Source organism: Phycodurus eques, chromosome 7 (assembly GCF_024500275.1).
Source record: "Phycodurus eques isolate BA_2022a chromosome 7, UOR_Pequ_1.1, whole genome shotgun sequence".
In the NCBI taxonomy this organism is placed as follows: domain Eukaryota; kingdom Metazoa; phylum Chordata; class Actinopteri; order Syngnathiformes; family Syngnathidae; genus Phycodurus; species Phycodurus eques.
The window spans coordinates 2,779,357-2,807,233 of NC_084531.1; the positions used below are offsets into that span (position 1 = coordinate 2,779,357).

General features: G+C 40.5%; 1 protein-coding gene across 3 annotated transcripts; it reads left to right on the forward strand.

Moving 5' to 3' along the window:
- The first annotated feature begins 130 nt into the window (after window positions 1-130).
- On the forward strand, window positions 131-27,518 carry LOC133404949 (vascular endothelial zinc finger 1-like). Of its 3 annotated transcripts, XM_061681488.1 has the most exons (7): window positions 131-201; window positions 12,506-13,263; window positions 14,860-14,929; window positions 15,446-15,614; window positions 24,806-24,847; window positions 25,449-25,514; window positions 26,246-27,518. In XM_061681488.1, exons 1-7 carry the CDS (start codon window positions 169-171, stop codon window positions 26,608-26,610), a joined length of 1,503 nt encoding a protein of 500 aa, XP_061537472.1. In that variant the 5' UTR covers window positions 131-168; the 3' UTR covers window positions 26,611-27,518. The 3 variants fall into 3 exon arrangements, with proteins under 3 accessions (XP_061537472.1, XP_061537473.1, XP_061537474.1); XM_061681489.1 differs by lacking the exon at window positions 25,449-25,514; XM_061681490.1 differs by lacking the exons at window positions 24,806-24,847; window positions 25,449-25,514.
- The last annotated feature ends 359 nt before the right edge of the window (window positions 27,519-27,877 follow it).

Sequence of the window (27,877 nt, forward strand, 5' to 3'; positions counted from 1 at the left end):
GACAAAACGGAAATGTTCCATCCGAAATATTATTGGTCAAATCCAGACGACTGGTCGATTTTATTTGGTTCAGCCTGCGGGGTGACAGGAAGTTGCTGCCATGTTTAGTTGGCTGCTTTGTTGAGGATTCCTTCTTGGTTTCCTGCAGGTTTTAGCATAAGAGTTGCAATGGAACCGAGCTGGAGTACGTTTTTATTTCAGGTAAGTAACACAGCACCCATGTTGTCTGAGAAAATACAGGTACGTTGTAGAAAGGTGCAAGTGATGTTAGTCAAATAGCGATGTTTGTATTGCGTTTTGAAACTGAAGTAGAGTTTGCCCAGCAAAACAAAGGTTTTAGCATTAGCTCGCTAGCTAGCTCATCCAGCAGCAAACTCCTGTATCGAAGACATTTCCCATTTGTCTGGTGCACATATTACCTGAAGCCCACTTCGTTTGAGCTGGTTAAATAACAATGGACTTGCATCATTCGGTGTTTTAAAACAGTGCATTTACATCAAATCGCCATTGAGCTACTGTTGCGCGCGCGCTAACTCAATGCTTTTCAATGTAGCCATGCTAAGCGTGTCGGCTCATCGTTTAGCCCAGCAGGCTTCATTTCTCCTCAGCACTGCTGAATTCTCCTTCACAATTGACCTATCGGATTTCTGTCAGTGATTTAGTATATTTGATGAGCGCACGCCCATGCGGGACGCATGGAAGGAACTGGGTTTACCACAAAGCTAAGTTAGCTGATAACGATGTAAACTCGAGGCTAAAATAGATAGCACGCGGAGCCCTTGCGAGAAGCTAAAACGCAACGATTGCAAACTTTTGGATGTTACCACAAACCGCACGAGCATCGCATTAATAACAAGCGTGAACACGAATTAAGTTTAGGAAGGCCAGTACATCAGACGTAACAGTTTTTAGTAGACATCTATGTTTATTTGAAAACATAATATAGGGCCATAATATAGATAGATGTGTAACATGACCAACCAGTTAGAACTATTGAATATTGTGAATACACTTTCCATTTGCAACTTATGTCACAACTTGAGGTACAGCAAAGGCAGGGAACGACTTAATTTAAAAGTTTAGTTCTCAGTATATGGTCATGGTTAAGAACTGTGTTCTCTACCTTGATGGTGGCCTTTAAAAACAACCACCACGAATGAATACATTCTGTCACCATTGCGAAATTAAACGTTAGTGGTGGACAGTGTCTGACATTTTAAGACAGAGGGATTCAAAGTTCGTAAAGTACCTTTACTTAACTATTGTATTGGCACAATTCCTTTCTTAGATCTTTAATGCTTGCAGAAAGATGTTTCCAGCTACTGCACACTTTTCTTTTATCTGACATAGTCTGATACCCCAAAACAGTCAAACCAGTTGTACAAAATATAGTGATTAATAATAATCATTTACTTGTAGGACTTGAATTAGATCACCCTTAAAAAAGAGACTTTGATCTCAATAGGTTTTATTTTCTGATCTAATGAAGGTTTTGATTTGCTTGGAATCATAACTTGGCTTGGCACACAACTGAAGTCAAAAGTAATTGCTGTATTATGCTGATAGTGCATTATTTGTATTTATTTATTTGACCACATGGATGGAATGCTAATTTAGGAATAAACAATATTTAGAATAAGACTGTCACACTTGCTTCAGCAATTATTCTGAACTGTGGATTCTTTGACTTAAATTTTAGGTGCTGTCTCGCTCTTACCCATTATGACGGAAAAAAAATTATTTTCAAAAGCTTAGTGAAAACATTTGATTAGTTGATTGAATAGAATTCTGTTTATTGTATCTTAAAGCAGTTGAAGAACAATAGAGTGCACTACTTGGTTGCAACTAGACTTTATGCCAATCTGATCGGTGTTATCGGCCGATAATTAGCATTTTATGCTGATCGGCTTTCATGTCATAAGTCGCTGATCCGATCTATGACGTCATTGATTGGCTCCCCACAATACATTTAACTCCGTGACTTCGCATATGAATCCAAAAGCTGGTTTATTTTTAGCCTTGTCACGCGTCTTGTTGCGCAGTACTGTAACTATCTGACAGCCAATAAAGTTTTTTTTTCAATCTTGTCGGTGAAAAAACGCGTCATCGGTGTGGGACTATTTTGCGGTGTCTCAGACTTACAACACATAAGTTATTTGCAGTCTGTGCACAACTGAAGTACATCGTGGTGAACGTTATCTAAATGCTTTAACACAACAAATTTGATCAAGCACCTGAAGAATGTACACGAGGCAAATGCCGTGTTCAAGCAACGCAGCGTGGGGTCGAGGTGAGTCAAACGGACTCGAACTCTGGACAACACCCGTCTATATAGCTGGGACAGTGAGAAAGTTAGAGTAAGCATGTCATTAACAGTATTTATTAAAGTAATTTAATTGCAGTAAGTTAGCACCCATTATTTCTGCCATGTAATGTTGATTTGACCAAAGTTTATGTCAGTGGCCAATCCTTGAATGCCGCGAGAGGTCATTGGTGTTCTAACTTTTGTCTGAAATGCTAGAGAATAATTTGAGCTGGGACGGGCTCCAGCACACCCGCAACCCTTGTGTGGATAAGCTGTACAGAAAATGGATGGATGGATGGATACAGTACACAAGTTTTTACAATAAATGAACAAGTCATATAAATAGACGCATTGCTCCATCTTGTGATCAGATCGGTGATCGGTTATCGTTTTTTTAAAACTTGCTGATCGGTGATCGGCCCCAAAAAAGCCTAGTTGCAACCAGCAGAAGCGATGTAGAAGCAGTCTCAACTCGTGTACAATCTAAAATTAATAACGTCAGCTATGTGAAGTTGAGCTACAGTGTTCCCGGAATCCTGCCACGAGTAGCAAAAATCTGTGAGTCATTGACGCGTCTGCTTTAAAGGTTTATAATCGCCTACATATGCCACAAAATGATGGTAAAGCATTTATTTTCTATTAGATAGGGCTATGGTCTGTATGAATTGGTATAAGTTGAACAATTTCTACACTCTAATACATGATATAATAGTGTAGGAGTTATTTGAGAAGGATGATCATTTGTTTTGCTGTGGTACGTGCTAAATAATGTTATAGCTTAGTTTAATTCTGACTCAGCAGATAAGTTTCCTGACTCCTCCTCTCACTTCAGCAAGATGGTATAAACCCCATCCCGTCCCTGGATCCAGCCTATATATGAAACACATTACAAGAAATATTTTTAATGTTCGCAACCAATACACTTAGAAAGCATGACGTCATTGTCTTCTTAGTTGTTAAATACAAAGACTCAATAGTGTGTAGCTTTGTTTTTTTTAGCATTTATGGTTAAAACATTGTCAAATTTCAAGTAAGTAAAAATGGCAAAGAACTGGTGTGGACAGACAACTTTAGAGTGATGCTGTTTGGTGCCATTGTGGCAGTTAGGGATACAATGGAGACAGAAAGATAATCTTGTGTGTGCAAGTTGGTTTTATATACTGTCTTGTCACTGTCCAGTGATAAACGTGTATCTCCAAATTTTGTGAAATTTTTTTCCAAATGAAAGTAATTACGGAGTGATGACATTTCCTTCCATTCGCCGTTACTCCCTTTTTTCTGTCATTTATCTTGAAAGAGGGATTTCACCCTTCAGAGCAAATTTGTATCAAAACCATCAGAGCAGCGTGGTATGACAGAAGGCTTCGGTTTTCTCAATAGTGAATACATATGCTCAGAAAATGCTAATTGCAGTAATAATTCTAGTCAAAGTACTGCAGTGTGGCAAATATAAAAGCGATTCGACAATGTGTGACAGCCCCCGACTCGCTCCGCCACGCTAAAACACAGAGCACGGCTCCGGGATACTGGTGGCAGCTGAACGTTCCCCACCCCACTCAGGGCTGCAAGCGTATCAGGGCTCTGATTTGTGTTGTACATAAAAGAACACAGTGGGGTAAAACAGAACACATTGGTTCCTGCCCCCCACCCCCCACTACCAATCACACAACATCTCCCCTGCTTGGCTGACTGTGTTGGGATGCTTGGCTGAACCTGAAAAGCCAAGGGTCAGGACTTTAACCCTGCCCTATGTTAATTGAAGAAAAGAACTAGTCTTTCTCAATCACCACGTTTCTGAGCTGACCAGTTGTAAACCAGCCAGTTACAATGTGCATTTCTTCTTTTTCTCTTGCCAAAATATTCATACAATCTCCCGCCGTCTGTTCTGTCTATCCCACTGTGAATCTGCCATGACCAATTGTACAATGCCTGCCAGCAGCTGCAGACTTAAGATGTCCTCTGTACAGATTGTTTCAAAAGCTGCTGTTATGCTGACCTTCCCTGCGAGAGCCTTGTTTTTGTACCTGATCTTTGGTTGAGGGCCTTCTTTTTTTAATTTTAATTTAAATTTTTTTTTAAATTGTGCTTCTGTTTCTCTGCATCATCACTACCTTTCCCAAAACTCAACCCGTGCACCATGTCCAATAATATATGTACAGTGGAACCTCGAGTTACAAACCATTCTGTTTACGAGCAATTCAGATTACCTACAAAATTATCGTAGAAAACGTACCTCTAGTTACATGTTATTTTTGTTTTGCGAACGGTTTTGGTATGGATGAACTGAAGGATCAATCTTGTGCTTCTACTCTCGCGACGTGGCACCCATTGACTCTGTGCATATCTAATAGCGTTTGTGATTGACGTTAAAAGTCTGAAAATCATTCTATTTTGGTTAAAAAACAAAAACTATTTAGAGTATGTATGTTATTGAATTGTAGCATCTCTTTAATTAAAACAACAAATGGTTAATGTTGCCGTAATCACGTCAAAATAGCTCTCAACGGAGGCGTTCGTTTGGTGGAAGTTCCGCCTATACGTACATTCAGCCAAATGCGAACAGCAGCCGCCACATTATGAAGTCTGAAGGAGGTGCGCTATCGTCGTGCGGAACTTTAAAAAAAAAAAATACAAAATAAACAAAGGGCTAACAAGTCAGAATAGCACCCAAGATATAAAGGGAAACTGCTCAAGATAATGTTACGAAGCGCTTTTCATAGATGAGCAGAAAGTTCTGTGGGTTGTGCAACCGTCATTGACTGCGTCATGGAATGGAACTAAGTTAGGCGCTGTGTCTTTGTTTTTTTGTGTGTGCTCTTTATTAGACTGACAAAACTGAGAAAGTCCTCACTGGTGTTGGCGTGAGCAAGGCAATACAAAAAATTATCAAAAGAAATGTGTATCAAATTGGCCAACAGAGCAATTAATAATTTAGATGACAATGTGACATCCCAGTTCTGATTTTGTTTTTTTTTTTTTTTTTTTTTTTTTTTTTTTTTAAAGAAACGCTTCCCTGGATCAGGTTTGTTGTTCCAATTTTAACCAATGAATTGAAAAAGAAACAGCCGGGGGAAAAAACAAAAAACACCTGAATCTCAGAATTTCCCCGTTATTACGGAAGAAGGCTCTTCTTCAATGAGCTTAGTCCTCCTCCCTGTTCCCCTCCTCAGTTAATGAGCAATAAACTGTCATATTTATTTAGTGTTATTTCTTTAATATAGTGTGTTTTTACTTATTTCTGTGTTGTACTATAATTATTTTTAACACCACAAAGATAAAAAAAAAGGTAAGTATAATTTAATTTTGGGGTTGGAACTTAATAATTGCATTTCCAATCCTTTCAATGGGAAACGTTACCTTGGGTTAAGAACATTTCGGGTTACAAACGGGGTCAGTGAACCAATTAAGTTTGTAACCCGAGGTTCCACTGTATTTATTTACTTAAATCCACCAGGTCTTTTAATTTGGGACATTTTGTAATTCATGAGGCAAATTTAGAGATGAAATGGGATGAAAATATTTGATCACTTTTTAGTGACAACAAGTTTCAAGTTTCATTATGTAGCGAAATGTAAGGAGAAAAATACCCCAGATACATGCACTGAGTTTTTTATGGCTTAAAGATGCGCCTTATTTGTGGACTTTCCTTATCCCAGAGTGTCACATTCTCGTTTATTCTTAGCTGCTTTTTAACTAATCAAAATTGCTTACTGTTGATTAATATTTGATGAGCTCCATGTTGAAGTGTTGAAGTGCTGCTCAAGCACACCCTCTCATGTGGAAAACGTGACATACAAATTTTGTTGTGGCAATAGTTTTTGTTTTCTCTTGTAAATGTAAGAATTCTCCCTTTCGTGAACATGCAGTTTTGTTCGGCAGATAGCGAACAGTTCTCTAAATTAGAGCCAAAGGGTTCTTGCTTTAAGCGTTTGGTCATAAATGTTTATTAGCCAAAGTAAATCTGCTCTCTTAACGGTAACATGCAATGGGAAACACCATCGACTGGCTACCAAAAATTAGCATCACTAATGCGATTGTTTTATCATCAAATAACTTACATTGCAATAAATATGGCTGTAACTTATACAAATACAACATCCAACAATACCCAAAGGCAAATATCCACTCTGCTCTTCAGAAACATCTAGAACTGCTGGAGTTCAGCTTTTTTGTTTTGTCTATTAGACTTTACACCGATCTGATCAGCTAGATCGGTATCGGCCGATAATTATCTTTCTATGCTGCTCAGCTTTATTGTCATAAATTTGCCGATCCGTCAGTTCCGCAAAAGACATTTACTTCATGGTGCCATCGTGTACAGTATATTTGAATCCAAAAGCTAGTTTATATTTACCCTTGTCATTTGACATAGAATTGTAAATAGCTGACAACCAATAAAGTCATTTAAAAAATATATGTTGGCGGTGTGGGACAGACAACACGTCTGAGACAGACAAAATGTAATGCGTGGGTCAGACTACAGGACACATTTGGTCTTTCACGATTGCATTGTCAGACTACTGCAATAAAATCTTGTATTCTGATACCACCACATCCCGTCTTTTACGATCACTGGGCTTTATGTTGTCAACTCAAACGCGACCAGATACACTTGGCGACGACAACAACAACAACTGGATCGCGCCGTTTGTATTATAAGAACAAAATGGGAGAAAGGGGAAACATGTGCTGGTGGTCACCGGTGCTCGGGAGAGGACTTTAATTCAAGGATTGCTTGAGGTATGTATGGTCACGTACTTTTAATACGCTAGGGCTCGTAAGCAGGCAACAAAACGTTATGTAACGTAGCAAGCTACGGCTAGCACTAACGGTGGTATGTAAACATGTCAGCGTTCTGTCGAATCATTCCCTGAAGCTTTGGTGTGTGTTAAGTAATTTAATTACAATAAAATAATTTAATTACAGTAAGTTGGCAGTAGACTTTACACCGATTTTATCGGCCTGATCGGTGTCTGCCGATAATTAGCATTTTATGCTGAACGGTTGATCAGCTTTGTCATAATTCGCCGATGATCGGCGCTGCAAAAGACATTTACTCCGCGTCGCCATCGTGCACAGTATATTTGAATCCAAAAGCTAGTTTATTTTTAGCCTTGTCTTTTGACGCAGTACTGTAAATATCTGACGCATTAAAGAGGATGAAAAATGGAAAGGCAGTTGGTCCTGATGACATTCCTGTGGAGGTATGGAAGCATCTAGGAGAGGTGATTGTGGAGTTTTTGACCAGCTTGTTCAATAGAATTCTAGTGGGTGAGAAGATGCCTGAGGAATGGAGGAAAAGTGTGCTGGTGCCCATTTTTAAGAACAAGGGTGATGTGCAGAGCTGTGGGAACTGCAGAGGAATAAAGTTGATGAGCCACACAATTAAGTTATGGGAAAGAGTAGTGGAGGCTCGACTCAGGACAGAAGTGAGTATTTGCGAGCAACAGTATGGTTTCATGCCAAGAAAGAGTACCACAGATGCTTTGTTTGCCTTCAGGATGTTGATGGAAAAGTACAGAGAAGGTCAAAGGAGCTACATTGTGTCTTTGTAGATCTAGAGAAAGCCTATGACAGAGTATCCAGAGAGGAACTGTGGTACTGCATGCGGAAGTCTGGAGTGGCAGAGAAGTATGTTAGAATAATACAGGACATGTACGAGGGCAGCAGAACAGTGGTGAGGTGTGCTGTAGGTGTGAGAGACGAATTTAAGGTGGAGGTGGGACTGCATCAGGGATCAGCCCTGAGCCCCTTCCTGTTTGCATTGGTGATGGATAGGCTGATAGATGAGGTTAGACTGGAATCCCCGTGGGCCATGATGTTACTGTATGTACTAGGCTTTACACGATCACGAGTTTTGGGGCCGATCAGCAAGTTTACAAAAAAACGATAACCGATGACCGATCTGATCACAAGATGGAGCAATGTGTCCATCCCTTCATCCATTTTCTGTACAGTTTATCTTCACAAAGGTTGCGGGTGTGCTGGAGCCTAGCTCAAATTATTCTCTAGCATTTTAGACAGAAGTTAAAACACCAATTACCTCTAGGGGGCATTCAAGACTTGGCCACGGAAATAAGTTTAGGTCAAATCAACATTACATGACAGAAATAATGGGTGCTAACTTACTGTCATTAAATTACTGTAATAAATACTGTTAATGACATGTTTACTCTAACTTTCTCACTGTCCCAGCTATATGGACGGGTGTTGTCCAGAGTTCGAGTCCGTTTTACTCCCCCACCCCACGCTGCGTTGCTTGTACACGGCAGCTGGGATAGGCTCCAGCACCCCCGCGACCCGAGTGAGGAGACGCGGCTCAGAAAATGGATGGATGGAAGGCGCTGAGCATGCAGGGAATTTATCTGACGCCGTGCTGTGATGTCATCGTTTACCCACTTCAAAACATGCCAGCTTGCTGTCAGAGCTGGTTTGCTGCGGAAATGTTTTTAACTACTTGTAACTTGTTTTCATAAAGTTGTTACTTCAATAAAAGTATCAAAACAATAGCAGCTACTGTGCTAAATAGACTACTGACCTCCATCTTGATAAATTATGTGATGTTTACGTTGATTAAAAACAAGTTACAAGTAGTTAAAGTATTTCCTTATGGAAATTGTAATCAAAACATACACATTTGCAAGATAGCTTATTTGTGGATATGGAGTACAAAAGTAAACACATGTATGTCTGTATTGAAAAGGTAAAGCGCATGTTTACAACCCCAATTCCAATGAAGTTGGGACGTTGTGTTAAACATAAATAAATAATAATAAATGGGAGACAGGTCTGGACTGCAGGCAGGCCAGTCTAGTACCCGCAGTCTTTTACTACGAAGCCACGCTGTTGTAACACGTGCAGAATGTGGTTTGGCATTGTCTTGCTGAAATAAGCAGGGGTGTCCGTGAAAAAGACGTTGCTTGGATGGCAGCATATGTTTCTCCAAAACCTGTATATACCTTTCAGCATTAATGCTGCCTTCACAGATGTGTAAGTTACCCATGCCATTGGCACTAACAAAGCCCCATACCATCACAGATGCTGGCTTTTGAACTTTGCGTCAATACCAGTGGTTCTTTTCCTCTTTGGGCTGGAGGACACGACGTCCACAATTTCCAAAAACAATTTGAAATGTGGACTCGTCAGACACCACAGAACACTTTTCCACTTTGCATCAGTCCATCTTAGATGAGCTCGGGCCCAGAGAAGCCGGCGGCATTTCTGGATGGTGTTGATAAATGGCTTTTGCTTTGCTGCATAGAGTTTCAAGTTGCACTTACGGATGTAGCGCCAAAACTGTATTTACTGACATTGGTTTTCTGGAGTGTTCCTGAGTCCATGTGGTGATATCCTTTACACATTGATGTAGGTTTTTGATGCAGTGCCGCCTGAGGGATCGAAGAACACGGGCATTAAATGTTGGTTTTCGAGCTTGCCGCTTACATGCAGTGATTTCTCTAGATTCTCTGAACCTTTAGATGATATTATGGACCGTAGATGAAATCCCTAAATTCCATGCAATTGTACGTTGAGGAACATTGTCCTTAAACTATTCGACTATTTTCTCACGCACTTGTTCACAAAGAGGTGAACCTCTATTCCTCCCAATAACGCCCTTCCAGGTGTCACTGTCATTGCCCACGTGAGCATTGAAGTCCCCCAGCAGAATGTTGTAGTCTCCAGCGGGAGTGCTCTCCAGTACCCCATACAAGGACTCCTAAAAGGGTGGGTACTCTGAACTGCTGTTTGGTGGATAGGCACAAACAACAGTCAGGACCCTTGTCGGAACTTCTCAGCCTCACACACCAACCCGGGCTTCTTCCCTGTAGCTGGGGATCGGATCGCCAAAGTCCCTGCCGTCGGCCACCACCCAGTTCACACTGCACCCAAACCCTATGCCCTCTCCCACAGGTGGTGACCCCATGTAAAGGAGGACCCACGTTACCCTTTCGGGCTGTGCCTGGGCGGGTCCCATGGGTGCAGGCCCGGCCACCAGATGCTCTCCTTCGAGCCCCACCTCCAGGCTTGGCTCCAGAGGGGGCCTCTGTCAGTTTAATCTATTACCAAAATAATCTTTACTTGCAGCCGTCGTATGAATAACCTGCAATTGACATATAGTTGAACCGGAGGCAGCCGCAGAAGTGTATATCAAACTTAATAGCCCTTCGCATTAATTGGTACCCAAGATGAAGCTCTCTTTCAAAAACGGTGTACACATCATCACTCCCTCTCGTGTGATTTTACTTAGTTGTTTGGTTTTGTCTAATCTTTAAACAGTACGAAATAAACAACAATAATTGGTTAATCAGGGCTCGAAGCAAGGTTTTTGCTTGCCAGTGTCAATCTTGAGCTTGCCCTGTTTGGTCAAGTGCACTCAAATGGTAAGCGACACAGAAACCTACTGCAGGTAGGTTGACGGTACAGGTGGGACGAAGAGGTGAAAGCAGGAATACCGAAAAACCACTCTTTTCTTCTTGCTCGCCGAGTCCTTCCCAATAGGCTTCAGTAGTTTCTGTGCGTTTCCCCACAGGTTTGTTTTGGAAAAGAGATCTTTACGTGTCACACACATTACTGTGCATTTCTATCCCCTTCCAGCCAATGTCTACATTCATATGCAGTACCTCCAAAATGCTGTAATAATAATAAATAATAATCATGCTATGCTTACAATAACAAAACTGTCCATTGAGAAATTCTTTTCAGTAATTTAACAGAATTTGTCTTTTTTTTGTTATAAAATTAGAGATTGCTGCTATTCTAACTACTGCCTACTAACAGTGATTTATTTGCTTGAGTACAAAAAGTCAAGTTAGAAAGGCAGGAACAACTCTGAAAGGCAATGCATGTTTAGAAACAGCCAAGTGACTGTAAACTAATCATAGGACTCCTACGTAGTTTCTTTTCCTCGGCATATTGATATTGTAAAATGATTTTTCTGAGCAGTTTTTATTTGAAACACAGACATTACATTTGAAGAGGGAAGTACCTAAGATGATTTATTTTTGCAGTAATATGGAGTGGACTTATTTTTTTTTTTTTGGGACTAAGCTTTTTTGGAATGTGTTGCAGCTATAAAATTATAAGTTAATGAGTATTTGCTAAAAACAAAGTTGATCAGTTTGAACATTAAATATCTTGTCTTTGTAGTGTATTCAATTAAATATAAGTTGAACATGATTTGCAAATCATTGTATTCTGTTTTTATTTATGTTTAACACAACGTCCCAACTTCATTGGAATTGGGGTTGTAATTGCGGAGGTATATGTTTTAAAGGGAGTGAGAATCGTTATTTCCTCTCCGTGTGACATTCATTCACAGGGCTTTCAACTTACTAGTACACCATTAAAGAGTGATACTGTTACAATATGCTTAAACAATCCGGCGGAAGAGAGGGGGCGGCGGCGGCAACAGGCGGAGAGCCGACTCACGGGCTTCCCATTGGCGGCCGCCACCGAGCCAGGATGCTGGCTTCGCGAAGTGGAGGTCCACGGCAATCGATCCCGACCTGTGGGTCTGCATTTGCTGGCACAGAGGCTGGCGTGAACAACAAGCCGCCCCGATTTCATCTAGTTGATTGTGAAGTGACGCTCTGACAGGCGTAGTACGCCGTCAAAGTTACGATAGCACACTCCTCTCAATGCTGTGGTCACATGGGCCAGTCAGCCAATCAGTGTATTCCTTTAGACTCACACACACATGGTCACATGAGCTATCCGTCCAATCGGGTGCGTTTACACTGAAATGACTAGTAGCCTGGCGAAGCGGCTTGGCTTCGTATAGAAAACTACACTTCAAGCACAATGGCTCATTATTTTATACCGAGACAAGGCCACGATAATATCGAGCCACTTTTAATTTTGTGAAAACGTGAATATTGTAACATCTCCACATACAATGTTTTTATTTTTTTATTTTTATTTTTTTTACATACTCTTGCCTGATCGGGAATGTTGTTTTGCTAGCTTGCCAGTGACTATTTTTGACTTGCCACGGGTAATCAGGAATCGGTAAACTTCGAGCCCTGTTAATGAAAAGTAATCCGAAAACAATATTGTTATCCACTTAATTGATGGAGTAATTGATGCATCCTAAAATATTTGATAATGACAGCCCTACTCTGGACACTGAATGCAAACATCCTTGATTTTCTATTCTGTTTGACTCAAAAGAATTCTCTGGCTCTCTTTTTCTCAATGTAGCAGGCTAATGAGGCACTACACCACCAGCACCAATTAGCCGGGAACAGCCTCTTGCCTTTGCTTACTTCTGGAACAGAGCCGCCTGATCAGAAACCAGTGCTGCCCATAGTGTTGGACCAGAAACCACCAGTCAGTGCTGCAGAACTTCTTAAAGACAATGTGGCTAGTGGGACTGGGGGAGGCGGTGGTGGTGGTGGACCTCCACTTGCTGTGGTCAAAAAAGAGCCTAAATCAAAGACTCCATTCATTTGTGGCTATTGCAACAAGGCTTTCCGGGACAGCTACCACCTGCGGCGACACGAGTCATGCCACACCGGCATTAAGATGGTTTCGCGGCCTAAGAAGACACAAACAGCTCCCACCATGGTGCCAATCATATCCACTGTATCTCGTGATAATGGTGGAACCCCTTCATACATTACTACTGTAGCTGGTATATTGACTACAGCCACCACATCAACCGCAACGGGCACGAGTATCATGACTCCGATGCAACACCAACAGCAGCAGAACATCCCTAAGAAACCCCCCAAACCTGTGAAAAAGAACCACGGCTGTGATATGTGTGGAAAGGCTTTTAGGGATGTTTATCACCTGAACCGCCACAAGCTGTCGCACTCTGATGAGAAGCCCTTTGAGTGTCCCATCTGCCATCAGCGGTTCAAGAGGAAGGATCGAATGACATATCATGCGCGCTCCCATGATGGTGGAGTTCACAAGCCTTATATTTGTTCTGTATGTGGGAAAGGGTTCTCCAGGTACGTGGATGCTAATTTGTTCTTGTTTAATTTTAATTAAAACCTCCAAACACATTTGAGCACATTAAGAACTATCAAATGGCAGTAAATCAGGTGCAATACATTGTATTAAAGATGAAACAGTCAGGTCTATAAATTTTGGGACAGAGAAAGTTCAACGGAATTCTCATCTTTTTTGCTCTAAACACCCCCACAAGTGACTAGAAATGAAACGACCAAGATGTGCTTAAACTGCAGCCTTTCAATGTTAATTTGGTATTTACATCCAAATCCAGGTGAACAGTGTAGGAATTACAACAGTTGGTAATATACCTCCCACTTTTTAAGGGACCAAAAGTAGTGGGACAATTGGCTACTCAGCTTTTCCATGGCTGGCCAACAGTGGGCTTGGATGGTTGAAAACAGAACTGATTCCCTTGTATTTATTGATATGCCTGATGACAAAATCAGCAGAATGAATTCTGAAGTGTTTCAGATATCTGCTCTTATTCAGGCAAATGCTTCAGAACTTATTGGACGGCGTGTCACAGTGCAGCTGGACAATGACCCAAAGCATACTGCGAAAGCAACCAAAGAGGTTTTTAAGGCAAAGAAGTTCAATGTTGTACAGTGGCCAAGTCAATCACCTGACCTTAATCCAATTGAAAATGCATTTCACTTGCCCACTGATATTTAGACAGTTACATTAGACAGTTACATTAGAGGCCTAGCAGAGCATCACCAGGGATGAAATCCCACATCAGGTGATCTCTATGCATTCCAAACCTCAGTTGTAATTGACTGCAAAGGATTTGCAACAAAGTATTAAAATCTGAAAATTTGATATGATTGTTAATTTGTCCCATTACTTTTGGTCTCCTAAAAAGTGGGAGGCGCATATACAAACTGTTATATATCCTAATTTCCTACACTGTTCTCCTGATTTGGATGTAAATACCCTCAAATTAAAGCTGCATCTCTTTAATTTTAAATCCAGTGTGTTGGTGCTTAGAGCCAAAAAGATGAGAATTATGCCAATGTCCCTGTATTTATGCACCTGATATGCACAAAAAAATACTAATAGGACATGCACAAGTAGTACTTGCACAAGTAGAGAATTTCACATCATGGTATGACCAAAATTATACAGATTCTCGGCATTATTACGATATTGCTAAAAGAAGCCCGCTGTGAAAAAACATTGCAGAACATTTTATTTAGAATTAAAAAAGAAAAGTAAAATCAACCCATGTACTTTTTCAAAAAAAGGGAGTTCTGTCTTGGGCTCTGTCCAAGTATCCTTGTGCAATATATTGAACTCCCATTTGCTTCTGATGCTGCATCTTCAGTTGGTGAATGAGGACACCGTGTTAAAGCGCTTTGAGTACCTTGAAGGTAGAAAAGCTTATTTACCAAAAAGTGTTGTTGTTTTAATCAAATAAAAGACAATGAGATTTGTATTGTTATTAAAAAGAAATTTGGGGGTTTCGCCTTTATATAGCGCCACAATGGATTGAGAAACAATAACTAAGAAATTACCAACTTCAGTTGTTACTTTTTGCTAACACTGTAGATCACTCTCTCAATTGCCTTCAATGTCTCCATCTTTCTGTGCAGGCCTGATCACCTAAGCTGTCACGTCAAGCATGTCCATTCCTCAGAGAGGCCTTTCAAGTGCCAAGTAACGGTAACTGATGACGACACAATCAATAAGATCCTTTTGTGATTATGTCACATTTAACGTGACCATAGATGCAGTATGTATGTACTTTATGTATGTATGGTAGCGTTCAAGCATTTGGCCACACTTGCCGATCTAATACGAGAGATTTATCAGAAGTTCAGCATTTACTTTATTGGTGGGAACTTTAGTCACCACGATTTGATTCGGTTACAATTTAGACGACTTGGCTTCGATCACGTTACCTATTTTTTTTATACATCTTGATTGATCTTTAATGAATGCATATTCTCCCACCTCTGCTTTACAAATAATGAGCAGTGTTGAAAGTCAAAGTTTGCAATGACGTGTGTATTCTTAAGTAATTAAATGGAAAATATTAGAACTTGTTTTATGCTGTCATAAGGTTTCCTTTAAAGAGCGTTTTTGTGTATATTTTTTGCATGCAATGAGCTTCTATCTAGCTTTTTCATAAGTAATAATTTGAGGGGGCGATCTGTGTTTTTTTTCTTTTCCTTTAAGGCCTGTACATCTGCTTTCGCTACCAAAGACCGTCTACGCTCCCACATGATCAGACATGAAGGCAAAGTTACCTGTAACATCTGTGGCAAAATGCTAAGTGCTGCCTACATCACAAGTCACCTCAAGACTCATGGTCAGGCCAGCTTCAGCAACCAATGTAACAATAAAGGTAGGCTGTCTTCAACACTCACAATTCCATTCCGACTTTACTCGAAATCCTGAATACAATCCAGTCAAATGTGTATTTGCAGTGTTGATACATCTCATAGGTTTCCTGAAGATATGGGCTTGTTTGGTATTAGAAGCGCCCGTGCAGTGAGCAAGTTTCCAAACTACGGCCTGTGGGCCAAGTTCGGCCCACTGCCTTTTAATGCCTTTAATAATGCCTCCAAAGTTGACCTCAAAATTCTGGAAAACCCTTCAACCTATGTATAATCTATTTTTACAATTCATGATTTTGCTTCTACCCATATGATCAAAACATGAAGTATTATCTGAATTTTGTTAGTTTTTTCAAATAATTATTCTGAAGTGTTTATGTATAATGCGCACTATTGACTTGAAAAAAACATTTGGGGGGGGGGGGATGTACATTATACACGAGAAATTACGGTAATACAGATTATCATATGGATTTTAAAAATTATATTACTCGACTAGAATTTTTTGAGGGGCTTAGTGAACTACAAGTTCAGGAAATTTCTGAGAATTGTAACGTGTGAGAAATTTCTAAGTAGTGATTAAAGCTAGGACACGTGTTATACATGTCGTCAGTACTGGTACACAGTGGTGAATAACGTGGTTTTGGCATGTTTAAAATTTAAATTGAAGGATATCAAAGTTGCTCTTATAGCCTTCGATTTTTCTGCATGCAGCCTTGGATATAATGTAACCTATAATTTATATAATAGAGCAATTAAAATGATAAATATTGAAATTCTTGATGTTATGTTAGTTTTAGCTTAAAAGTACTGCATATGGTTTATTTCTCGTTCCCCCACCAAAATGCTGCAATTGCTGTGCCATGCTACAATTGTATGCATTCTGTTAATTTGTTTAAGATTAATTCATATACAGTACTCAAGTATAACAGCACGGGGTGGCAGTGCATAGCTGTAGAACAAACTTGACAATTTGTGATGCCACTTCATCTCCTATAAAAAGGTGGTGTAAATTGTTTTTACAATGCTGTTTTATGTCTGTCCATTACCATGGCAACCAAGCACAACAGTAAAAGCCGACTTCTCGTGCCCCGTTGTGTGCATCACTAGCGTGGTGGTCCCCTTCTCTACAGTGTGGTTCACCGGGATGTCAAAAGTGAGCGGCACCTCGTCCATGTTGGTGAGGTGGTTGGGCTGGATGTGTTTGTTGGCAATCTTTTTACTGCAGTCGGAGCGGAACATGGCCAGCTTTTCCTTGTAATCCGCCAGAAGTTGCTGCGCCACAGTAGTCCTTCCCGGATGGATAGATGGCGCCATTTCATAAAACGAAAGCACCATGACGGACCTCCTTGAAAATGTTCGATTTTCATTTCTTCTGCAAGCGTTATTGACCCCAGTCGAATGGTGACTGTTGAGATGCTTCTCCCGGCTGTTCTTTGCTCATTAATCCATTACTCGAGTTAGTCTTCCAACGCGGGCCACCTCGTCTTGTTTCCGCGGAAACTCAGCTTCATCTTCTTGACTTGGCGAAGCTCGTTTTCCTGCTTCCTCCACTTGCGAACCATGGATTTGTTGATCTTGAATTCTCCCGCGGCTGCTCGATTCCCATGTTTCTCCACGTAACTGACAGCTTGCAGTGTAAACTGTGCTTCGTAAACGTGTCTCTTCGTAGGTGCCATTTTCGGGGATCCTTAGCAAAACCGATGTTGTTTTGCACATTGCACATACCGGCGCTATATACCTACTGGGGGCGTGCTTTTAGCATCCTCCTCCCCCCTTTACGTCCGCATGCTGTACTCAGTCACATCCGCCTTTCCTCTATATAAGCAGCGTGTCGGCAGGAAATGCTTCCAGTCAGTCAAACGGAGGGCTCATCGAAGTCACACATTTACAGATTTTGGAACTCTGTGCACACATAAGGTGCCCCGTCCATTTTGGAGAAAATCTAAGACTTAAGTGCGACTTATGGTTGTGCAAATACAGTAGTAGATGTGACAAAAATGCAAATAGCTAGTTTTACCTAGTTGAACACAATTCATTGACAGATGAGGGGGTTTAGAACTGAATACACACTCCCTACGAAAAGTATTGGAACTGTGAGCGCAATTCCCTTATTTGTGGTAGACAGTGTGACATCGACCATTAATATGAGTCAAGTTTATTTGCATTAGGGTTGGGAATCTCTGGCATAAGGCCAATTTGATACATATCTAGATACACAAGTAGCAATTCGATCAAAAACAATATCTTTACAGGCGGAACCATTAGATATGATTCAAATCAGTATGGGAGTGATACAATTATTGATTTGATTCGGTGCAGAAAAAAATTTGATAGTTAACATTTGCAGATGTGCTAATCATAAAGAACCTTGACTTAACCTAATTCTATAAAATGACATTTGTCTAACCCTATTTTCAAACATGTAAAAGACCACTTAACCCTGAGTATTGTTGCTGTATAGCACTGTTTAAAAAAATAAAATAAAAATAAAATAGTGGGTACGGAAAGTATTCAGACCCCCTTAAAGTGGGTGTTTCACACCTGGATTTGGGGACCCTTTGCCATTCCTCCTTGCAGATCCTCTCCAGTGTTGTCAGGTTGGATGGTGAACGTTCGTGGACAGCCATTTTCAGGTCTCTCCAGAGATGCTCAATTGGGTTTAAGTCAGGGCTCTGGCTTGGCCATTCAAGAACAGTCACAGAGTTGTTCTGAAGCCACTCCATTATTTTAGCTGTGTGCTTAGGGTCATTGTCTTATTGGAAGGTGAACCTTCGGCCCAGTCTGAGGTCCTGAGCAGTCTGGATAAGTTTTTTGTCCAGGATATATAAAATATATAGAATATACCGTATTTTCCGGACTATAAACTGCTGCTTTTTCCCCGTGCTCTGAACCCTGCGGCCTACGTAATGATGCGGCTAAAATATAGATTTTTGTTTTTCCGCTAACGGCTATCAGGGGATGCAATGAGTGCAAAAACAAGACAGGCCCAACTTGTTTAAACGTACAACAAAAACCTGTTCTGCTTAAAACATGACGGCTTCCCATAATGCACTAGGGTTTGGGCATGCGCAGATGCCTCCTGCATGTAGAAGACGACGCTACTTTTTGTCGCGCTCAACGCAAAGCGCAGCACGACACGCATGAATGCAAAATATTTTTTATTTTTCACACCCTCGTCATGGAAAGTATAAGACGAAAAGCGTATGATGCAGCTATTGAGTTGAAAGCCATCGATCCGTCCATCCAGGAAGGGAATAGAGCTGCTGCACGTAACTGCCCACGAGAGAATGCACTTCATGTGCGTTTTGAGCTGCACTGCGTCTGGACAAAAACTTGCACCGATAGTGATTTTTTTTTTTTTTTTTGAGCAGACTACTATGCCGAAAGAAAAACTCCTAAAAGGCATAGTTATAAAAGTTTACAAAAAGGGTGGATGATAGAAAGCTTAATGACTGAATGGCTGACGGAGTGTTACAGTAGGCGTCCGGGAGGATTTTTTTCACCGGAAAAAGCATTGCTTGTTTTGGACAGTATGAGGGCCCATATAACACATTCTGTGAAAACACCCATCAAGAGATCAAACTCAATCCCAGCTGTGATTCCTGGAGGTACAAAAAAGATTTTGCAGCAGTGAGAGTGGTGCTTTTAAAGCGACACTCCGAGGTGAGTGGGAGGCTTGGATGACCAGCGGCGAGAAATCTTTCAGAAAAACAGGCCGCATGCGAAGATCATCCTTTTCTAAGGTCTGCCAGTGGATCTTAAAAGCGTGGATCAGTGTGAAAGAATCTACGATCACCAACGGATTTCGAAAGGCTTGGACTGCTACGTGAGGAGAACAGCACAACTTCAGTGGTAACTGTGTCTCAAGATGAAAATGAGAGCAACAGAGAGTCTGAAATGGTGTGTGACGGAGACGTTTTGAGGCTCTTCAACTCTGACACTGAAGACGACGACTTCAGTGGTTTCAGTGAACAGGAGGAGGATGAATAAAAACAATGACTTTTCTGTTATGTTTGAGCCATTTTGCTGCCGTGTTACAGGCACTGTTTGGAAACCAGGTATGTAAATAAACATTTACAAAATCTTTGTGTCAATATCTAATTTCACAACGTATATATCCACGGCGTATAGTCCGATGCTGCTAATGTAAAAAAAAAAAAAAAAATTAATTATACACAAAGTGGGTGCGGTTTGTAATCCGATGTGCTCTGTAGTCCGGAAAATACGGTGTGTTCCTTTTTTTTGTTGTTGTTGTTGTTTAAATATCAAATTAATTATTTAAATGGTCCACAACAATTAATTTTGAAGAGGTTCTCTTCTCAAATTCTGCAGAAACAATATTTAGAGAGCTATCGGGGGTCTTGCACACTGTGCCATTCAAGATAGGACCGCCACGGCGCACACACACCTGCTTTTTTTAAAATGTTTTTTTTGTTTGTTGTTTTATCCTCAGTGCAGGCTGACTTTTTTTTATTTTTACGTCGCAATAACTAGCTTAGTTCAACTGGCGATTGTTGTGTCAACTTCGGTATTTACCTGGCTGTGTGTCCTCTAGGTAGTTTCTATTTAGGGTCGCACAGTACCAACACGAACGTATCAGTGGACCGCGAGGACTTAAGAAGAAGCATTAGTTTGCTGAGTTACATCCCAATGAAATTGCCGAGCTGTACATACCTTTGCCATATTGTCTGCATCGTTACTATCTGTGGCGCACATTTCACTGCCGGCCCCGGTGTCGACGGCGGACTTGAGATAAGGTACGTAACGTGACATTCAATGTTTACAACTCCTGGGGGAATGCTACTTTACTATCGCTGTGACCACGAAAGTAGCTTAACTACTGAAAAAGCTATTTGATGTTGAAATAGTGACGCGATGAAGATATGTAGTTAAACTAGTAGTGTTGCTAGATCCACCACTGCTATGTTTGGTTGTAAATATGTTACCTGCGGAGCATAGCGCGAGACCTCTTGGGCTTGTTTTACGAGATGATTACGATAAACCTTCAGGCAACAGATTCCTAGCATTCGCGATATCAGGTCCACAGCCCTACTACCGTGGCGGATTTTGTATTGATAGTTTAGTCTGCTACCGATACAGTCCTATCTCTCACCTTTACGGACGGTTGCGTCGGTTTATCGTTCCCAACCTTAATTTGTATAGCCCTTAATCACACAAGGGCTTCACAGAGAGGCAGAGATCAACAGTTACTTAGATCTGCATCTGATACTCATTAATGTAAACCGCAATAGAATACAAAATTATAGCGTCACATTAAAACTGTCTTTTCTAAGGTATCTCGTAATATACCACATTTCATTGTAAAATAATTTTCTAACTTTTGCCATACCTATGTATCATACACGCCTCTGAAGATTTTGTTTTTTTTCCTAAATTGCGCATTATATATATATATATGAGAAATTATGGTAGTGTGCTTCGCCTCTGCCTGAAGTCAGCTGGGATAGGCTCCAGCACATTCGCAACCCTATTGAGGATAAGCATTAGAGAGGATGGATGATATTGCCAAACTTTTGCATTCTTCTTTTTGTGATGCTTTTCCAGGATTTTACCCTAGCCTCTTTAAATTGTTTGGAGGATAATACCTTCAGTCACTTCTTTAGCGGGTAAAATGTATTCTTTTGACTATAAATCTGGAGATTTACTTGGCCAGTCTAAAACTACAAACATTTTCTGACAAAATCCTTTTTGTTTTGTTCGTGTTTTGAGTCGTTATCTTGCTACACAAATAAAGAGCTCTCAATCAGTTCCGTTGCATCTTTTTTTTTTTTTTTTTCTTCAAAATTGAAGACAAAATATCTCTGTGGACTTCTGAGTTCATTTTACTGCTGCCTTCATATTACATCGATTAGTATTAATGACCCCGTCCTAGAAGATGCAAGCCCAAGCCATGACGACGTCTCAACTGGGTTTCTCGCAGGAGGTTGCATGTTGTGGATCCTGAACAATTCCCCCCCCCCCCCCCCCCCCCCTAAATAGTTACAGTTTCCATCACTTTGGTTCGGAAAATCTTTGTCTCTTCAAAGAAAATGTACTCAATTCTTAGAGGGGTAACTAATATGCATACTGGAAATGTGGATCTCTGACTGTCTCATATCTTTTCATGTCAGATCCAGTTGTGTTCAGTCTGGACGGAAATAAAAGAATTGGCCTCACAGTTACAATACCTCTTGTAGCAGTGCATTCATTACATTCCACTGTATCGTAGAAACCTTTTAATGCACGGATACTACAACAGTGCTGTGGTGCGTCATTGTTTTTGGGTGTAGTGTACTCGTGCATGCTTAGACTGACGGACAGACAGACGAACAGATGGATGAAAAATGCATGTGGTTGGGGATGTTACGAGATGTGCTGAGTCTTCCAAATGTGTGTCGGGTAATGGGGGTGCGTTTCCGCAAAGCGCGTATCAAGGCTTGCTTCATTTACGAGAGGGGTCTGAAAAGATAACGTCCGAAACGTCGCTGCCCGGCTGTAAATATCTGACAACCAATAGTTATTTAAAAAAAAAAAAAAAAAACGTGTCAGCGGTGTGGGACAGACAACACATAATGCGTGGATCAGACTACAAGACAAATTTGGTCTTTCACAATTGCACTATGTCAGACAACTGCAATAAAATCTTGTATTCCGATACCAACGCAGCCCGTCTTTTACGATCACTGGGCTTTATCTTGTCAACTCAGACGTGACCTGATACACCGTCACCATGGCGACGATGACAAAAATGGATTGCACTGTTTGTATTATAAGAACAAAATGAGGAAAAACGTGGGCTGGTGTTCACCGGTGCTCGGTAGAGGACTTTAATTCAAGGATTGCTTGAGGTATGTTCACGTACTTTTGATGCGATATTTCATCTGGCCATGTGATGCGATATTTCTTCTGGCCATGTGACATTCTCTCAATCCTCTTCTGGATCATCCAAATGCTCTCGAGCAAACTTTAGACTGGCCTGGACATTTACTGGCTTAACCAGGGGGACACGTCTGGCACTGCAGGATTTGAATCCCATGTGTTACTGATGGTAGCTTTTGTTACTTTGGTCCCAGCTCTCTGCAGGTCATATTCACTAGGTCCCCCCGTGTGGTTCTGGGATTCTTGCTCACTGTTCTTGTCATCATTTTGACCCCACAGGGTGAGCTCTTGCGTGGAGCCCCAGATTGAGGGAGCTCATCAGCGGTCTTGTATGGCTTCCATTTTCTAATAATAGCTCCCACAGTTGATTTCTTCACACCAACCTGCTTACCTGTTGCAGATTCAGTCTTCCCAGCCTGGTGCAGGTGTACAATTTTGTTTCTGGTGTCCTTTGACAGCTCTTTGGTCTTGGCCATAGTGGAGTTTGGAGTGTCACTGTTTGAGGTTGTGGACAGGTGTCTTTTATACTGATGAGTTCAAACAGGTGCCATTAATACAGGTAACGAGTGGAGGACAGAGGAGCCTCTTAAGAAGTTACAGGTCTGTGATAGTCAGGAATCTTGCTTGTTTGTAGGTGACCAAATACTTATTTTCCAGCATAATTTGCTAATAAATTCTTTAATAATCAACAGTGATTTTCTGGATTTTATTTTTTTTCCCTCATTTTGTCTCTCATAGGTGAGGCATACCTATGATGAAAATTATCGGCCTCTCTCATCTTTTTAAGTGGGAGGACTTGCACAATTGGTGGCTGACTAAATACTTTTTTGCCCCCCTGTATGTACTATTTGTTCATATATGAACCAAAAAAGGAGAACACTTGTTTATTACCTAGTGTTGTGTTTCAGGCTGAGTTGTATGACACACGACGGGGACCCATGTCAAACCTGTCATCTGGCCAGCGGAGAGCGCAGAGGGAGGCCTAAAAGTGACATCATCAGGCAACGCCTTTTTATTGGCTACTGCCTGATGACGTAGTTTCTAGGTGACACACAGTAAAAGATCTACAATTACAATCTACGACGACTGTTTGACCTTCCTTGTTCCGAAATAACTTTTAAAGTCAACCCAGAAAGCTCACGTATGAAATTAACAAAGATGAAAACTGACATTTTTTTCACTTTTAGTTAGTTATTTTGTTAGTTTTTGTTTACTCTTATAACCTTCACCTCACCATCCTGCGGAATCACACTGTCAATTAATGTAGCGAGTCTGTGCGGAGACATCGCTAAATACAAATACCTCCATAACAGTGGGCCAGAAATTTCGATAACCCTGTTTACAGGCCTATTTGCAGAAATAGGCAGTTAACAAAAATATTTGTTTTATTTCACAATTGAATGGAAAGGTAGGCACGCCAGAGATCCAACAATTTGCATACAAGCAGTTAAAAAGTCTATTTTCCATAATGTTGCTATCGCTCGAGTCGGTCTAAAAATACTTGTAACTTCTTCAGGTGAACTCCAACTCTGGGGTAATAGAGATTCGAACCACAATTGACATGACATCAATTGTAGCAGATGTAGCATTCCCATTAGACATCTCTCTATATATTCTAGTCCCTCTAACCCTCCATGGTAAGAACTACACCCCTTTTACACGTAAGTGGGATATAATGAACAAGATCGGTGCAATATTGTCAGATTATTAATCTGTGCAATACCAGAACGTAGATATCGCACTCCTACCATATCATATGGACATTGATCCCAAATGTGAATAACTGCATATTCTATAAATGTGAGTTTTTGATAATTTCGTGCTTATATTTTTTTACCTCAGCGCTGCAAATTGTGAGATGCCTACCTGATTTCTTGTTCCTGTAACAGTGACGACAGTTATTCTATTCTATTGTAGTCCTCTTATGGTTAACAGTGGCCAGTATGTTAATTAGGTATAACAAATTCTGCAGTCCAAGACACTCATGAATCAAATACTCCTTAAGGCCTTTTCACACCGCACTGGTGCAGTGTTAAAAGGCTACGGGGCAGCGCGCAAGAACGACCGTGTCCAGGTGCAAGCACGATGTGTATTATTATTTTCTGATTAGTATGTCTTGAATAAGGTTCTAAATGAGCCAAATAAAGATTCAATATTTTATTTTCCTTAAACCCTCTATACCACTTTGTGACACATCCTTGGTAAACACCCTTTAACAAAAATTCAATACTCTTAACTATGCCAACCAATGCTCCCAGATGATGGCAGTGTTGCCCTGTGCTTTTGTAACCCCTCATGTGTCTGTATTTTTGAATAGGCATAAGTGACTGGCAGTGGAACCACTCAGGGCCACGAAAAGGTAATCCAGTCCTGTAGTTGGTAGCAAAAAACCCTAAACATGCTATTATAGACTCTACTAAACACAAGTGGCCAGTTTTTAGTCATGTTGCACCTTTTCCCTTGAAGATGTGTTTTCTTTGAGGACTGGTGAAATTAAGGTTTCTATGTTTGTAGTATGTATGATTGTGCCAGTGTTAGGTTAAAGTTCATGAAGCAGGATCAGTAGATTTGATTTATACAAAAACTGGACCATCATGCAGGCTAGATGCACACTACCTGGCTGTTATCTTGTTATTTATTAGATTGGCTTTTTCAACTTTTTGTTTGTCTGAACCGTTTATAATTGATATTATATTTTAGATAAAACTGGGACAAAAAATGCCCCAACAGCTAAAAATCATGCTGCTGCTTGGGCAAGACTTGCTGACATTGACAATGTCCTTGCCATAAACTAATCGGACAGTCCTATTAACAGTCATGCATTTTTGTTCATCTAGCCTCCTACACATAGATTTGAGGATGTTTTATACAATGTATTAATGTTCAAAATTGTAACTTTTAAGCAATCAGACAGTTAGCCGTTTAGTCTATTGATCCTGCTTTTTGAATTTACCCCTTAGGTGATTTGACGGTAGGAGAGATTTTAAATAACTCCTTTCAAGTCCTAATTGACAACTCTCACAAAGGTAGGTTTCTCCAACAATATTATTACAGTTGGCATAATGTTGAAATGATGTATTTATATTTCCAGTGACCCAGGTAAAAACATTACGGAGCTGATTGGAACGATCGCTTTACTGTACAGTAATCCCTTGCTATCACGGTTCACTTATTGCAGATTCAGTGCATCACAGATTGTTTTCTCTAGGTCCGTGTAGTGCAGTTACTCACCTTAATATATGTTTTCTATAGGTCCGCAAATGCAAGTAAAGAGCAACGTTTAGCTTGATTTTCTACTACTGTAACTGTATTTAAAAATATCACCATAATGAATTCTGGGTTCCGATAATGCTTTTAGCTGACTACATTGCCAGGCCCGTCATTGTGAGCAACGGTGCCAATGCTTAAGGCAAGAAACCGCCTGTTCACACCATGTCCATCTGTGCTGTTGTGTGCTTCACCCAAGGAGAGCACAAAGGCATGTGTTTGTGTAGAGTGTGGATGGTGACCTCAAGTGGACAGATAAAATATCTGCACCACAATAAAGTATCACATATTGGCATTGTATTGCATATATGAAACTTATTTTATATAATGATGTAATAAATAATTGACCACTAAGTTGCGAATTTCAATTATTGCGGGGGCTTTCAGGAGCGTAACCCCGAGGATGAATGAGGGTTTACTGTACGTGTTTAGAAGTTCTGAAAATTCATCCCTAGGTGACTGGGCTTTTATTTTATTTTTTTTATCATAGATACCAACAACGTGCACAATTCCGCCACGACAACGCCAGTCACCAACTCTGCAGCCATTACCTCGGCCATGCACCGTGGCGGCAATGCCAGCAATCCGGTCACCATTGCCGCTCAGATGAACATCACCACCAGCACGGTCAACATTACAAACCCCGTCAACCTGCAGCACCCTGTCACCATCACGGGCCCTGTGAACCTAGCCTCTGTCAACATCCCTACAACTGCCCACATGAATATCGCCCACCCTGTGGCCATCACCACCCCAATGCCCATGAATATCACCGGCCCACTTAACATTGCAATGAGGCCCATGGAGAGCCTGCCTTTTCTATCCCAAGTCCTGCCATCCTCACCCCCTTGGTAGTTTGTTTTCTAGCCGCTGAGTAACTGTTGAGAATGTAACTGCCTAATAATAGATTAATCTGTCAAATCTTAGTAAATTGTGTTCTTCAGTGTATGGGCAATATGTTCAACACTGAAGTTGGCATACCGTCCTAAATAATGCAACAACACCCTACAGCCTACATGGATTATGAATTGCATAAATTAGTGCTAAAATTAATGTAACTATTTATGAGAGGAAGATACTTGGGAAAACACTTGATCCTGAAAAAAGTAAGTTATAAACTCAATGATCTACATATCTGACAAATGAATTCATCACATTGATGCAAAATGTAAATCAAATATTACCTCCAAAACCGTCCCTATACATTTGTAAAAAAAAAAACTCCTGCCAAGACAAAAAAAAAAAAAAAAAAACAGAGTTCGACTTTCCATGTTGATCCTCATCTTAGAAAACAGGAGTTCGGACGTTTATCTATAAAAGGGACAAATGTAGAAGAACAACTGTTAGATTGGCTGGTGTCTAAATGATCAAACTCTCATTTTTCTTTTATCCAAACATGTAAGCAAACACGTATGCCAAAGATTTTTGAAGTAACATGTTTCCCTTTTGAATCATATATTTCAAAAAATTGGGAAACCAAAATAAATTTAAATCAACCGCTTCCTGACAAAGGCGTCACATTAGAAGCTGTTACCGGTAGTTAGATTTAAATTTTGCTCCACGTATTTTAACCTATGCCATCATCATTGCATCTATCATAGTCAACTCAATTGTATATTGTTACATTTTAGTACAGGTAGTACACTACTTTTAATTGTATTTTCAAACAGATATTCACCAGTATGATCATGAATTTTTATTATTATAGTATTACTACATTGTCAGCAGTTACACTTCCACCCATTATTTTCTCTCTTGCTTTTTAAACTTTTTTTTTTTTTTTTTTTTTTTTTTAAATACATAAGCAAGAAGTAGTTGGTAGCTTGCTCATTGCAGCTGCATTCCTAGTGAACACATGGAAAGGGCCTATACTCGTTCCTAATTTCTCAGTTTCTGCTAAATCACTGAACAACAGTGTCACGGTCGTCGAAGTGAACAGTTGGAAATATATGATTTGCTGGGCATTTGATGTCAAAGTGTGACACCTTACTACAACAAATCTTATGCCGAGGTGTATTGTCAGAGGGTGCAAAAAATGCTTCCTAATAAGGTTGTTTTTAGTTTTGAAATATTTTAGAGGACTAATCAGTATTTAGTAGTTAATGTATTTTAAGGGGATGAA